The sequence below is a fragment of the Mustelus asterias genome, chromosome 18, assembly GCF_964213995.1.
Source record: "Mustelus asterias chromosome 18, sMusAst1.hap1.1, whole genome shotgun sequence".
Classification (NCBI taxonomy): domain Eukaryota; kingdom Metazoa; phylum Chordata; class Chondrichthyes; order Carcharhiniformes; family Triakidae; genus Mustelus; species Mustelus asterias.
Window position 1 is genome coordinate 83,781,160 of NC_135818.1, and position 14,697 is coordinate 83,795,856.

General features: G+C 40.4%; 1 protein-coding gene across 14 annotated transcripts in view; it reads right to left on the bottom strand.

Annotated features, from left to right (window-relative positions):
* Nucleotides 1-14,697, bottom strand: part of foxn3 (forkhead box N3) — a 298,786-nt gene that overhangs the window by 104,502 nt on the left and 179,587 nt on the right. For all 14 annotated transcript variants that reach the window (XR_013500067.1, XM_078234460.1, XM_078234451.1 and 11 more), the window contains one exon: nucleotides 13,597-13,733. Coding sequence is in view for 13 of the 14 variants with exons in the window: in XM_078234460.1 (XP_078090586.1) it covers nucleotides 13,597-13,733 (137 nt within the window). In the remaining variant the exon portion in view is untranslated. The remainder of the gene's footprint in view (nucleotides 1-13,596; nucleotides 13,734-14,697) is intronic.

Genomic DNA, 14,697 nt, shown 5'->3' on the forward strand with positions numbered 1-14,697 from the left:
TTCATCCTTAATCCATCTTTACTGACCCATATATATATTCACATTCTATGATTCACACACACACATATATATCTGCATCCAATGCTACTGCACCTGCCAAAACTTATAAATTGTTTCAAATAACACTCAATTATTCTTGCTCAAAGTTTAATTTATTCCAACCCAAAAAATAAGAACAGCGTAACAGGTTTGTAAACCCATCCTGCTCTTTTTGATCATAAATCTACAAACATCTTATATGACGGTTGCATCGCTGCACTACATGAATAACGCTTGATATCTGGGATTATATCTGGTGTCCATGACCAACAAATCTATGACGTACAAAGCTGTTAGCAGGATACTAGCCTTTGAAGAGAGCAATACAGCATTCTGCTCAAAGTTTGTTAATCTGTAAGAATCTGAGCTCAGGAGAATGGATGATGCAACTTTACAACAGCAACACAAGCCCCACAGTTATCCAAATTGTTAGTGCGCAGCAAGACAGTGGAAAAAAAATCTAAGTCTTACACTTTTTTAAAAACTCTTTTTTAAAAAACTTTTAACAGAACTGTTTGTTTACGAGAGATCCATTCTGCCCCATTCACAATGAATTCACTCATAATGAAGGTAAAAAGACCTTGAATTCCTTTACAGTGTTCTCCGAACTGCAAGAACAGTAAACTGAAACAATTAACAATTCTACTGTGGGCAATGGGAGAGAACCTAAACTTATTTCCTCCACCTATTTCTAAAATGGACGGCTTGCATATGAGTGTTTACAAGCCGTCCTCTCTGCTGTAGTGCACATTGGGTCTGGCAGTTCAAGGCTATTGTGCAGCTTGCCAATGAGGAGAAACTATAAAGACGCTTGAATAAAACTCATCAACCAAGTTTTCCCGTGGTTTATTTTTAATAGCCTCCATCTTTGAAATTTGATTCTCAATTCCATTTCTTTTTAATGTTCCACCCAATTTCTCTCCCCTCCTCCCCTCCCCCCCCCCCCCAACTCTCCTGACAGAACTAATTAATGGCCACGTACAACTATACAAATATCATACATGAGAGGTAAGACCACGAGGACAAGGCAGCCACTGCCAAACCCAACTTCATCTGTCATCAATTTTACAGAAGTGATTTGATGGTCAAGGCTAGAAACAATGCTGAATTTATTCTCGTTTTAAACCCAGGAACAGAGATTATAGTATACAAAAGAGAACAAAGAACTGTACAGCACAGGAAACAGGCCCTTCGGCCCTCCAAGCCTGTGCCGCTCCTTGGTCCAACTAGACCAATCGTTTGTATCCCTCCATTCCCAGGCTGCTCATGTGACTATCCAGGTAAGTCTTAAACGATGTCAGCGTGCCTGCCTCCACCACCCTACTTGGCAGCGCAATCCAGGCCCCCACCACCCTCTGTGTAAAAAACATCCCTCTGATATTGGAGTTATACTTCGCCCCTCTCACCTTGAGCCCGTGACCCCTCGTGATCGTCACCTCCGACCTGGGAAAAAGCTTCCCACTGTTCACCCTATCTATACCCTTCATAATCTTGTACACCTCTATTAGATCTCCCCTCATTCTCCGTCTTTCCAGGGAGAACAACCCCAGTTTACCCAATCTCTCCTCATAGCCAAGACCCTCCATACCAGGCAACATCCTGGTAAACCTTCTCTGCACTCTCTCTAACGCCTCCACGTCCTTCCGGCAGTGCGGCAACCAGAACTGGACGCAGTACTCCAAATGTGGTCTAACCAGCGTTCTATACAGCTGCATCATCAGCTTTTATACTCTATACCCCGTCCTATAAAGGCAAGCATACCATATGCCTTCTTCACCACCTTCTCCACCTGTGTTGCCACCTTCAAGGATTTGTGGACTTGCACACCTAGGTCCCTCTGTGTTTCTATACTCCTGATGACTCTGCCATTTATTGTATAACTCCTCCCTACATTATTTCTTCCAAAATGCATCACTTCGCATTTATCCGGATTAAACTCCATCTGCCACCTCTCCGCCCAATTTTCCAGCCTATCTATATCCTGCTGTATTGCCCGACAATGCTCTTCGCTATCCGCAAGTCCAGCCATCTTCGTGTCATCCGCAAACTTGCTGATTACACCAGTTACACCTTCTTCCAAATCATTTATATATATCACAAATAGCAGAGGTCCCAGTACAGAGCCTGTAGATAACATTTATCTACTGACTTAATGATATGTTTTTTCCAGAATACGTATTTTCTTCTATAATGGAGCGAAACCATAGGATAGTGCAATTTTAAAAATCAAAGATGGTAGGTGAACTCCCACCTCTGTAACACTGCCAATTCCACCCCAGTTTCAGCTCATCTGCTGCCAAAACGTCCATCCATGTATTTGCCACCCACAAAACTATTTAATTGCGCTCCTGACTGGCCTTCTATCTTCCATCAAATTAAAATTGTGGCACAGTGGTTAGCACTGCTGTCTTACAGCGCCAGGGACCCAGGTTCAATTCCCGACTTGAGTCACTGTCTGTGTGGTTTCCTCCAGGTGCTCGGGTTTCCTCCCACAGTCCAAAGATGTGCGGGTCAGACAGATTGGCCATGCTAAATTCCCACTTAGTATCAGGGGGGCTAGCAGGCTAAATATGCAGGGCTAAGGGGATAGGGGCTGGGTGGGATTATGGTCGGTGCGGACTAGATGGGCAAAGAAGTGGCAGATGGAATACAACGTGGAAAAGTGAGAGATTATGCACTTTGGAAGGAGGAATGGGGGCATAGACTATTTTCTAAATGGAGAAATGCTTAGGAAATCAGAAACACAAAGGGACTTAGGAGTCTTTGTTCAAGATTCTCTTACGGTTAACGTGCAAGTTCAGTCGACAGTTTGGAAGGCAAATGCAATGTTAGCATTCATGTCGAGGGGGCTAGAATACAAGAGCAGGAATGTACTTCTGAGGCTATATAAAGCTCTGGTCAGATCCCATTTGGAGTATTGTGAGCAGCTTTGGGCCCAGTATCTAAGGAAAGATGTACTGGCCTTGGAAAGGGTCCAAAGGAGGTTCACAAGAATGATCCCTGGAATGAAAAGCTTGTTGTATGAGGAGCGGTTGATGACTCTGGGTCTGTACTCGTTGGAGTTTAGAAGGATGAGGGGAATCTTATTGAAACTTACAGGATACTGCGAGGCCTGGATAGAATGGACGTGGAGAGGATGTTTCCATGAGTAGGAAAAACTAGAACCAGAGGGCGCAACGTCAGACTAAAGGGACAATCATTTCAAACAGAGATGAGGAGGAATTTCTTCAGCCAGAGAGTGGTGAATCTGTGGAACTCTTTGCCGCCGAACGCTGTGGAGGCTAGGTCATTGAGTGTCTTTAAGACAGAGATAAATAGGTTCTTGATTAACCAGGGGTTCGGGGGTTATGGGGAAAAGGCAGGGGAACGGGGATGAGAAAAATATCCGCCCTGATTGAATGGCGGAACAGACTCGATGGGCTGAGTGGCCTAATTCTGCTCCTATATCTTATGGTCGAATGGCCTCCTTCTGCACTGTAGGGGTTCTATGATTCTAAAATTCTGTTGTCCATGTCTTCACTTGCACCAAATCCTGTTCAACCATTGTATTTACTGACCTACAATGGATCCAATTTTTAAATTCTCATCCTTTTGTTTTGATGTGCCTCTAAATCTGGCTGCTTCAGCATCCTCGACTTCAATCTCTCCACTATAGGCAGCTGCACCTCCACAGCACAGAAATACCATTCCTACAACACTGTCTCCCTACCTCACTTCTTAAAACCTACCTCTTGAACCAAGATTTTGGTCATCTGACCTAATATCTCCTTGTGTGACTTGGTGTCACGTTCTGCCTTGTGATGCTCCTGTGAAACGCCCTGGCCATTTTATTATGTTAAACATGCCATATAAACATAGGATAATTGTTAAGTGAATTTACTTTATGGTGAGAAATACTTGCTTCAAACATACTTTTATTTATGTGTTCTGTTAAAATGGGTAGGAAGATAAAAATATCAAAATGAAAAACATGCCAGAATACAGGATAGCTAAACCCTTTACACAAAGGCATTCATTTCAAATGGTGATATTTTTGATTGCACCAAGCATCCACAAATCCTGGATTAAGTATTTTTAATGTGAAGTGTCTTCCCTTAATGGGTCCCAAACAGTTAGTAAACATCTTTACTTATGAAATGAGTAGGAAAAGAGCTCTTCAGTCCACTTCACATGACTCTACACTTCATTGAAGCACGCACCCTTCAGTAGCACTAATACCAGAGGATCTACATTAAGTGCATGAATTCTCACCAAAGATAGGAATGTTCCAAATCAACAGCAGCCAATAACTTATTTAATGTATTACCTATTGGTGATACAAAGCTTTCTGGATACATTTAGATAAAGTGAAAATTCTCAAAGTAATCCTGTGCCACACATTATTCCTGAACCAGATTGATGACTGGGTGATCAGCCAACTGGGATGATGTAGCTCCTTAGTTTCAATCCAAGATAGCTTTCAAAGTGACAAATAATGCCAAAATGTATTTTGGCTAACACAAAAGGATATTTTGCACGTCTGCTTCATTAAGAAATTTGAAACGATATTTACTATATTACAAGTGATTACATTTCAAAATAATTCAATTGCTGTGAAATGCTTTGGGATGTTCCAAGAGTTTGTTACTTCTTTCTAGGTGCAATATCTGCACATGTGGCTGCAGCAACAAGTTGGATGTCCCAGCCTACCTGCATTGAGAACTGCCCTTCCTTTATGCAGTTCTTCAATCTAGTCCCAATTGGAGCCGATATCCATGTAGTGTTGAGACAAATGAAGGAAATCTGTTCCTTCTTTGTCACTGGGTCAAAATTCTGAAATTCCCTCCCTTAGTCAGACCCCTTTAGGAGCGAAAGTAGGAAACACTTTTACACAAAAAAGGGCTGAATGGTGGAGGTGAGCCACCTTCCTGAATCACTGTATTTCATATGATGTAGGTACACGGTGTGCCTGTATAGCGCGCAAGAAACAATACTTTTCACTGTATATTTATAAATGTGACAACAATAAATCAAATCAAATCTAACATCACTGTGGATGTACCTACATCATATGAAATAGTGATTCAGGAAGGTTGATCACCACCTCCTTTCAGCCCTTTTTTGTGTAAAAGGGTTTCTTAATTCCACTCCTTAAAGGTCTAACTAATTTTTCGACTGTGCCTCGAGTCCTACATTCCCCAATCAGCTGAAGTATTTTCTCTCCAAGTACCCCACCTGTTGCCTTTAGTATCTTGAAAACTTTAACCAAATCACCCCTCAACTTTTTACATCCAGGAAATATAAATCTAGTTTCTGTAATCTCGTACTTTAACTCTGAGTCCAAGCATCACTCTGGTAAATTTACACCGACTCCCTTCTAGAATATCACACAAATGAAAAAAACAAAATTTACCCCAATCCTAACTTTCTCCTCCTTCACTGTTACTTCCCTAGCCATTGCCCCTAATGTTACTTCCCCAACCTTCTCCTCCACTACAATAATCCTAACCTTTGCCTCCACTATTACTTGAGAATAAAGCACAAAACAATAAATCTGAAGTTTCTAGGATTAAAATGAAGCTTTGTTCCACTCTTACCCATAACTCTAGCCCTAAATGTATCAGTCGGTCATTCAGTCTGTTCCCATAAATACAAGAATAGTGTCATCTGTGCATCATTTTAGATATCGTATGGTCGGTGTTTTGTTAAACTTTAAAACAATCCCAGCGCAATCACCTTATTGATAATTCCCTTCAATGAATTGCTGTTTGTGATTTCAGGTTAGTGAACCATTCAAGTGCTTAGTGTAAACTTAGCCACAGATTCAGTATCAAAGAAGGGTTAGATTTGAAAACAAGTCGATGTAAAACTGATAGAAACTTATTTTAGAAAGTATTTTCTTCTTGCTATCTATCCATTATTAGTTTTGTTTTTGTTTGAGTGTGGAGGCTTCTTTTTTTTGTTAGTCTTTCTACCCCCACACTTAGTTTTGCATTTAAGTACAAACATCAATACAAGAGAACAGTGCAGTGGAATTCAAAAGGCTGACCACCAATTTACAGAACAATCAGCTGTAAAACTACAACAGGGTTATGAATAGTTGCTTAATAATATAATGCAAAAGTATGTAGAGGTTGATGATAAAAGGTCACAGACCCGAGCCATTAACTTTGTTTCTCTATCCACAGATCATGCCATATGAGCATTTCAGCATTTTCCATTTTAATTTCACATTTTCAGCATCTGCAATACTTTGCTGTTGTATTTAGAGGCATTCTGCATGTGCGTGTAGAATTGAATGGGTGAAGGACAGCAATTAAATGCAAAACTAAGTGTGGGGGTAGAAAGACTAACAAAAAAAAGAAGCCTCCACACTCAAACAAAAACAAAACTAATAATGGATAGATAGCAAGAAGAAAATACTTTCTAAAATAAGTTTCTATCAGTTTTACATCGACTTGTTTTCAAATCTAACCCTTCTTTGATACTGAATCTGTGGCTAAGTTTACACTAAGCACTTGAATCTCTTTTCCATCTCCTAACATCAGAGAGTTTGAGATTATGGTTTAATTCACCTACGTATAGGTAATTTTGAAGTGGAAAGTTAACAGGAAATAGCTGCAAAACATCTGAAACATTTGCTGAAATAAATCATAAAATGAAACAAAAACAAAATCAAATCAACAACAGTTTTCCTGTTTGCGGAACACAGACATTTGCAAGATTTCTGTTGATGTATGGTAATAAATTGGCTCTGGGAAAGTTCAACTACTGGTGGCAGAAGTACATTGATTATTTTCCTACTTTCCTCATCATTTAAGCAGATGTATATTCATTTGACAAGGGCTGTTGACTGCATTGTTCCTGCATTGTCTTTGCCAGCAACACTCACTGTAATGATTCCCAATAAAACAGATCTACTTATGGTTCTCATGAAAAACATTACTGCTATGTTGTGCAAATTAAAGTAGCTCACGATAGATAATTCTAATCTCCTAAATATACGTAAATATAGTTTAAAATTAATTTACCCTCCTCTATAAAAGAGCAAAATCTATTCCCGTGAAATTAGTTGCATCAGAGCCATCACTCAGTCTCAAGTTACTGGGACCGCAGGCTGCTGTCAGACTGAAGCCTGTGATCTTAGTTACTCCCACATTGCTGACTGACAACTCTAAAGGTAAACAAATATAAACTTTACACTGCTCATTTCAGTTATTCAAAGGGGCCAAGGTTACCATGCATAGTATAAAATGATAGCTCAACAATAGTGAATACAGTCAACAAATTTATGTACAGGAACTTGCACTCTGGTAAGGGGTATGTGCACGCATATGCAAGCGAACAAGAAAGAGAGAGAATAAGAGTGAAAGGGAATATTCCTCAAAATATATCTGAATGCACCTGTAATTGCACAATAGTTGCATAAAATATGTGAATGTTCACCTATGTTACATAGGGGATACAGCTCAGAAGCAGCCATTCGGTCCCAACAGTCAATACCAGTGTTTGGCTCCACTCAAACCTCCCCTATCTTTTCTCATTTAAATATATAATTGTTTAATTTAAGTTTATTTATTAGTGTCACAAGTAGGCTTACATTAACACTGCAATGAGGTTATTTGAAAATCCTCTAGATTGCCATGCTCCGGCGCCTGATCGGGATAATGAGGGAGAATTTAGCATGGCAAATGTCTTTCGGACTGTGGGAGGAAACTGGAGCACCTGGAGGAAACCCATGCAGACACAGGGAGAACATGCAGACTCCCCGCAGACAGTGACCTGAGCCAGGAATCGAACATAGGTCCCAGCGCTGAGGCAGCAGTGCTAACCACTGTGCAGCCCCAACGAACCGTGCAGCCCCATGTAACCCGCTGTTCCCTTCTTTCCCATATGCTCATCCAGCTTCCCTTTAAATGCATCTACACTATTATTTCTCGTCAACACTCTGTGGCAAGTTCCACATTTCTACATATAGATGTTTCTTTTGAAATTCCAATTAGATTTCTTGGTGACTGTCTTAAACTAATGATGCATAATGGCTTCATAAAATATACTTTTAACATCCAAAAAACTTTTGAGTAGAATCTAGAGAGATGGTTAGAATATAGCAATATATAGCAAAGTACCACTGCTACTTTTGCTTCTCTATTTACAATTTACTAATTAGTGACAAGATATTTGCGAGACTGTGGAAGACTTCACATTGGAACAGGCTGTGAGCACCACAACTTTACAATAGCTTGACCATTTTGTAAAATGTTAAGTAACATTGTACTGAATGGTCACAAAAGAGCAAAGAAATCATTAGTCTACACTAGTGAATTAGATTATTACATCCATTATGGAATCAAAATCATTACAAACATATTCAACATTGCCCTTAAGTAATTATTAGCGTTTCCTGCATTCAGCACTCACTCCTCCCAGAATTTTCCTCCATTAAAAAGAGAGGCAGCTGAACTCAAACATTTTCACTCTTAACTTTAATGCTCCCCCTGTATATGCCACTCCAAAAGCCTTCTCCCAAGGCTCTGCTGCCACCTCCATAACTTGGCATCGAGATGCTAAGAGATCGAAGAGGTCAATGTTCTCTCTCCCTGACACATTGGCACCTCTGCTGTCATGACTGGCAAGTTACGATTCGTGGAGAGTTGCTATGTGAGGAATCTAGAGTACAAAGCTACGTCTGACTGTCTAACACAACACAATGGATCAACAGACGATTTCGTCCTGAGCCAAATGACTTTGTGCAGACATCCTGCTTGTCCAGCCCAGAGAAATGTTAGGAGGGATTAGAAAAAGACAAGAATGGGAGACAACACAAAGTGATCCAGGCATTAATTCGCATTGTTGAATGCAAGGTAACAAAATAGGTTAAGATTTTAAGCTAAAATTAGTCATTCTTATCCTCAATATACAAGACTCATGGTTCTCTCAGTACTGACTCTCAAGAGCGTATAGATTCTAGCAGAGATCAAGCACAGAAAATCCACATGGTCCCACACAAGAATCACAGAAAAAACACATCCAAAATGAGTTTTGATCCAGTGTCAGCAGTAAAAAAATTTAAATTCTTAAAAGGCCACTAGCCTACTGGAAAATGTAGATTTATCCCCATGATTCACAACACTCTAGTTACCCACGGGAGTTTACTGAGTTCAGGCTAAGGAAAGAAGCAAAGAGTTCAATGTAAGGTCCAGCTATCTATAATCTCATCTCCTTACATTTGATTAGTAAATACTAATGGATGGAGCCTGACAATCTAAGCTCATGATCCAATAACATAATAACATGGAAAATATTTGAGAGGAGGGGGAGGGGGGATTGGATAAGAAAAAGTATTAAAAACTAAAAGGATATTTTAAAATAAAACTAAAAGAGCAAAGTAGGTGCTCTGAGAATTGCACGTGTTAAATTGGCTGATGCAGTGGGTTAACAGGTGTTCATGACGGCAATTTTAAAATCACATTTTAAATTTGTGTAGAACCTTGATTATACAGCATTTCAGAGTAGTCGGTACTGTCTATGTTGGTCTCCTTAATATAGAAAAGATTAGATACTGGAGAAATTGCCAGAAAGATTTACAAGGATGAAACTAAGGCTGGGATGACACAACTATCAGCAAAGGCTCAACTCGCTGGGGCTCTATTCTCTGGAGAAAGTTAAGATTTAAGAGGTCTTTATAATTATTAAGCAGTTTGGTGAGAAAGACGCACAGAAACTGTTTCCACTTGTATGGGAGTCCCAGAGCAAGGGCCATAAATATGAGATAGTAAATAACAAATCCAATAAGGAAATCAGAAGAAATCTCTTTATCCAAAAGATGCTGAGAATGTGGAAATCACTGCTACGTGAAGCAACTGAGGCAAGTAGCATAGATGCATTTAAAAGAAAGGTAGTTGCTTTTCCGACTGGAAGCAGTTATTATAGTGGGGTTCCCCGAGGCTTGGAGCTAGGACCAACCGACTCAAGAACAACTTCTTCCCTGCTGCTGTCAGACTTTTGGATGGACTTACCTTGCATTAAGTTAATCTTTTTCTACACCCTAGCATATGACTGTAACACTACATTCTGCACTCTCTCGTTTCCTTCTCTATGAACGATATGTTTTGTCTGTATAGCGTGCAAGAAACAATACTTTTCACTGTATGATAATACATATTGACAATAATAAATCAAATCAAAAATGTACAAGGCTTGATAGAGAGTGTATGCCATCACAGTTGCTTTTCCAACTGGAAGCAGTTATTATAGTGGGGTTCCCCGAGGCTTGGAGCTAAGACCACTGCTTTTTTTGATATATAATAATGATGCAGTCATGGTTGTACAGGGAGAAATTTGAAGACGGACAAAAAACTTGAAAGTACTGGGAACTGAGAGGAGGTGATCAACTTCAGGACACAGGCAGCTTGGTGGAATGGGGATACATGCAGCAGATGAAATTTAACACCAAAGTGTGAAGTGATACATTTTGGCAGGAAGAAAAAGGACTGGACTGGCAATATAAATCAAAGGGTCCAAAGCTAAAGCGGGCGCTGAAGCAGAGAAACCTGCACAAATCGTTGAAGGTGGCAAGGCAGGTACAAGTGGATAAAAAGACATACAGGATCCTGGGCTTTATGTAGCAAAGCATCAAGAACAAAAACAAGGAAGCTAGAATGAAACTGTATAAAGCCCTGGTTTGGCTTCAACTGGAGTATTGCACCCAATTCTAGGCACTGTACTTTTAAATAAATGCGAAGGCATTAGAGGGTGAAGAAACAAATACATCATTGGTTCATTTTAGGGAAGAGGAACTTCTGTTAAATGAATAGATTGAGAAAAAAGGTTCAGAGGAGATTTGTTAGAGATGTTCAAAATCACAAGGGGCGTAGACAGAGTAAATTTTTGTTTTCAGTTATTTGCTCACTGGGATGTAGATGCCACTGACCGGGTCAGCATTTATTGAGCACCCCTATTTGCCCTCAAGAAGGTGGTGGTGAGCCACCCTCTTGAACCACTGCAGTACATGTGGTGCAGGTACACCCTGTTAGGATAGTGAGAGGAGAGAGGAAAGAGGAAGGATTGAGAACCAGAGGATACAAATTTACAGAGATAGGCAAAGGAACCAACCAGGAGGAAAAACTTTTTTTATGCAGCCAGTTGTTAGGATCTGGAATACACTGCATGATCACATGTGGTGGAAGCAGATTCAATTGTTGCTTTCAAAGGCAACCAGATAAGTAACTGCAGAGGAAACAAATTGTGAAGCTACAACAAAAAGGTTGGGGAGTGGGACTACCTAAATGGTGCTTGCAGAGCTGGGTCAAATGGCCACCTGTGGTGTAACAAGTCTATGCAGGAAAGCATCTGATCTCTGTTCCAACTCCCTCGAAATATAATAGTATGACTGAGATCAAGCATTGACAGCAGAGACAACTGTGGGCATCAATCCAGTTTTGCACTGGATTTTGTATTTTATAATAATTGAGAATCAAGTTAAAATGGTCAGAGGGGCTTTTATCCAAATTGACGTACAGCTGCTGGAATTCAGCCAATGAAATTTTTGGCTTATGACAGACAATTTTACCTTAGCAACAATATTGATTTGGAACTTTAAAATCATCAGGAAAGGTCTAGAAGTCCCCCCCCCCCCCCCCCCCCTCCCATTCTGTTGTTGGGATTTGGAACACTCGAAGGTAATAGAAGCTATTTATGTACAATTTTAAAGAGGAATGGGACAAATGTTTGAGAATAAGAAACAAGTTAACAAAAAGCCGCAATGTGGAACAAAGCACGGGTGTTCTTTTAAAGGGCCAGCAGAAGCATGGGATGGGACAAATGGTCTCCTTCTGTGATGCGTTTCTATGATCCTAAGTATCACCCAGTGCTGCTCAATTTAGTGTCCTATTAAATTTAAGCCAGTTTAAATAATCAAATAATGAGCAAGGAGGTGCTTGTAACAGTATAGAGCTGACCCAATTACTCAAAATAATAGAATGCTTCTGGAACATCTAATTAAATCCAGCGATAACAGGAAGACAAAATAACCAACACAAACTGGATACACCAACTTCTGATGCATCGCAATCTTTTGTTAAACTAGCTCTGAGCAGCATATTTGCACAGATGTAAATGGTAGAAGTCTCCTCAAGATAGTGCACTCAAACATTTGGAACTTTACAGCACTGCAATAGTCAACCGTAGGGGCTGATATCAACTCCAAAGTAGTAATCCTTCCCAAACGCTATCTTGAAAGAAAATTTCCAAGCATCTAACAATGTTTACTTGTTCAAGTTGACAGCACTGCAAACAAGTCATTACAGACATAAACTTTTAACTGACTTAAACTGACCTGCACAGCTTTAAGACCAAAACCAGACAGGAAATGATCAAAGGCCAGAGATATTAAACAGGGTTGCCAGCTCCAAGCAGACTACAGAGGCACAGATTCAATGCTCACACTTTTTCCATTCATATTTGTGCAAAAGATAGAATGTTTTCAAAAGTTGACTCATCTATAAATAGAGCAATTTGCTGCTAACTGATGTCCATTAATCCTTTGTGACCACCCCCCTTCCCCCCCACCCCAATCCCCCAACTTGGCTCATTAGTTATGGAAAGGAAATGATTGCTGTAAAAAAAAACTCAGTTACATTGAAGCTCCCAATGTTCCAAAGGTTTTGATGATTTTCTATTTTGTGGAATGCACAAAATAGTGACTGACTTGTGCAGGAAAATGTTTCAGAAGGAGGTTAACACTTCCACTGCTTTAGAGAAACATAAAGAAAATCTGCAATGTCAAAAGCAATATACCACAAGGACCTTTTGCATTTGATGGTAAGGGTTTGACTATACATACATCACAGGCACTCTGGTTTTACAAGCTCTTTTTTTTCCTCTCCCTTAGATTACTCTGTCGCTTCACCGAGTCCCATTCTGTTTTAATCTCCCAGAGCTAGCTGACCTCAAGTTGTCATCTCAGATGAAGTACGCTTCTGTGGATATTTATGAAGACGGGAGGGGAAAAAAAGGCAGGTACAAAACACACACATGCTCACACAAAAAAAAAGGCTGGAAGCCAACTGGAGTCACTATGGAGAACGTGTTGTCAAGGCAACAGTGTAATTCCACATGCTAACAGTCTGTCCATTTGCCAGGCAACAAAATAGACCTCGTGATGCAACTGCACCTGTCTCAGCTATGCATTGCTATGGCAACATTCTGGCTTCCATGGCTACCATCACGCTAATCACCTAGCAAGGCAGATGTACAGTACTTTCCTTCTCAGCCCAGCTGTTCTTTCCAATCTCTTTATTGACAATTGATGGTCTAGGCATGTGCTGGAATGTGCTTTAACCCTGTAACAAGACAGTACACCTCTCCCCCACACAGAGCTTCACACAGCTGTTGGTTGAAATGTGATATCACTGCAGGGAAGCTTCAACCTCTGATTTCTTACTTACAAAGTGACATATGCATAAACAAACATTCGCAGTCGCCATCCCTCCCATTCCACTCCTCAAGCAATACATGTCCAATTCACTCTGTCATTAGCTCAAATAAATGAGTAAATGCAACAACACACACACTTACCTTTGATATCCCCGTGGGGAAGTGGGAGGCGTGTTGAACACATGAGAGTAAGGATGGTAGGGTGTCTTTTTCAAAGCCTGAATAAGGTTTTGTCTGTATTCTGGGTCTATACACCATAAGGAGCCCTTCCCAATACTCTGAAGAAAGAAAGAAAACATGGGTCATATACCAGAAGTTTCAAAATGTAATCCATCAGAGAAACTTTTCTCCCAACTCCCCCACCCCAAAGACAGCTTTCAGTTCAGTGTTGGCAAGTGCCATATCACAAAGACAAACATATTTTACAAAACAGGCAGTGCTTAATATTAACTAGCACCAGATTTACACAGTAGGCAGGTTGAAATCAAATTGATGTAATCTTTACACATACCAAAACTCTCGCTGGTAAATCTAGATCAGTGCATTGACACCAGCAATCAATATTTCCTTTTCTTTTTAAAGCAGTGCGTGTCAGATTTTACATTGCAAGTTTAAAACCAGTGGGCAACAGTGGCGCAGAATTCCTCTGTTCTTCCAAATATAGTGTGATATATTAAACAAAGGTGGCATAATTATTTTTTTTTAAAAGTTTATTTATTAGTCACAAGTAAGGCTTACATTAACACTGCAATGAAGGGAAATTCCCCTAAACGCCACACTCCAGCGCCCATTCAGGTCAATGCATCCTAACCAGCACGTCTTTCAGAATGTAGGAGGAAACCGGAGCACCTGGAGGAAACCCATGCAGACACTGGGAGAATGTGCAAACTCCACCCAAGCCGGGAATTGAACCCGGGTCCCTGGCGCTGTGAAGCAGTAGTGCTACTGTGCTACCCCAAAAACAGCCATGACTGGGCACATCTCAGCAGTTGCGTTCCCTGTTCTTATTTCAAATTATACCATTGGCAGGTGAACTTTGTTACTGTACAGTATGTTGCTACACACTGTATGGTATGTTGCTACACTTTCCAAATTGCCTTTTTCACTATCCAAGTTGATGAGCTTCATCATTTGCTTTTCACATGCAGTTAGCAGTGATGGCGGTATGGGGGAGGGAGAGAGGGAGAGAGAGGAGAGAGAGAGAAAGAATTAAGCCCTACATCTGAACTTCAAACTTTCTTT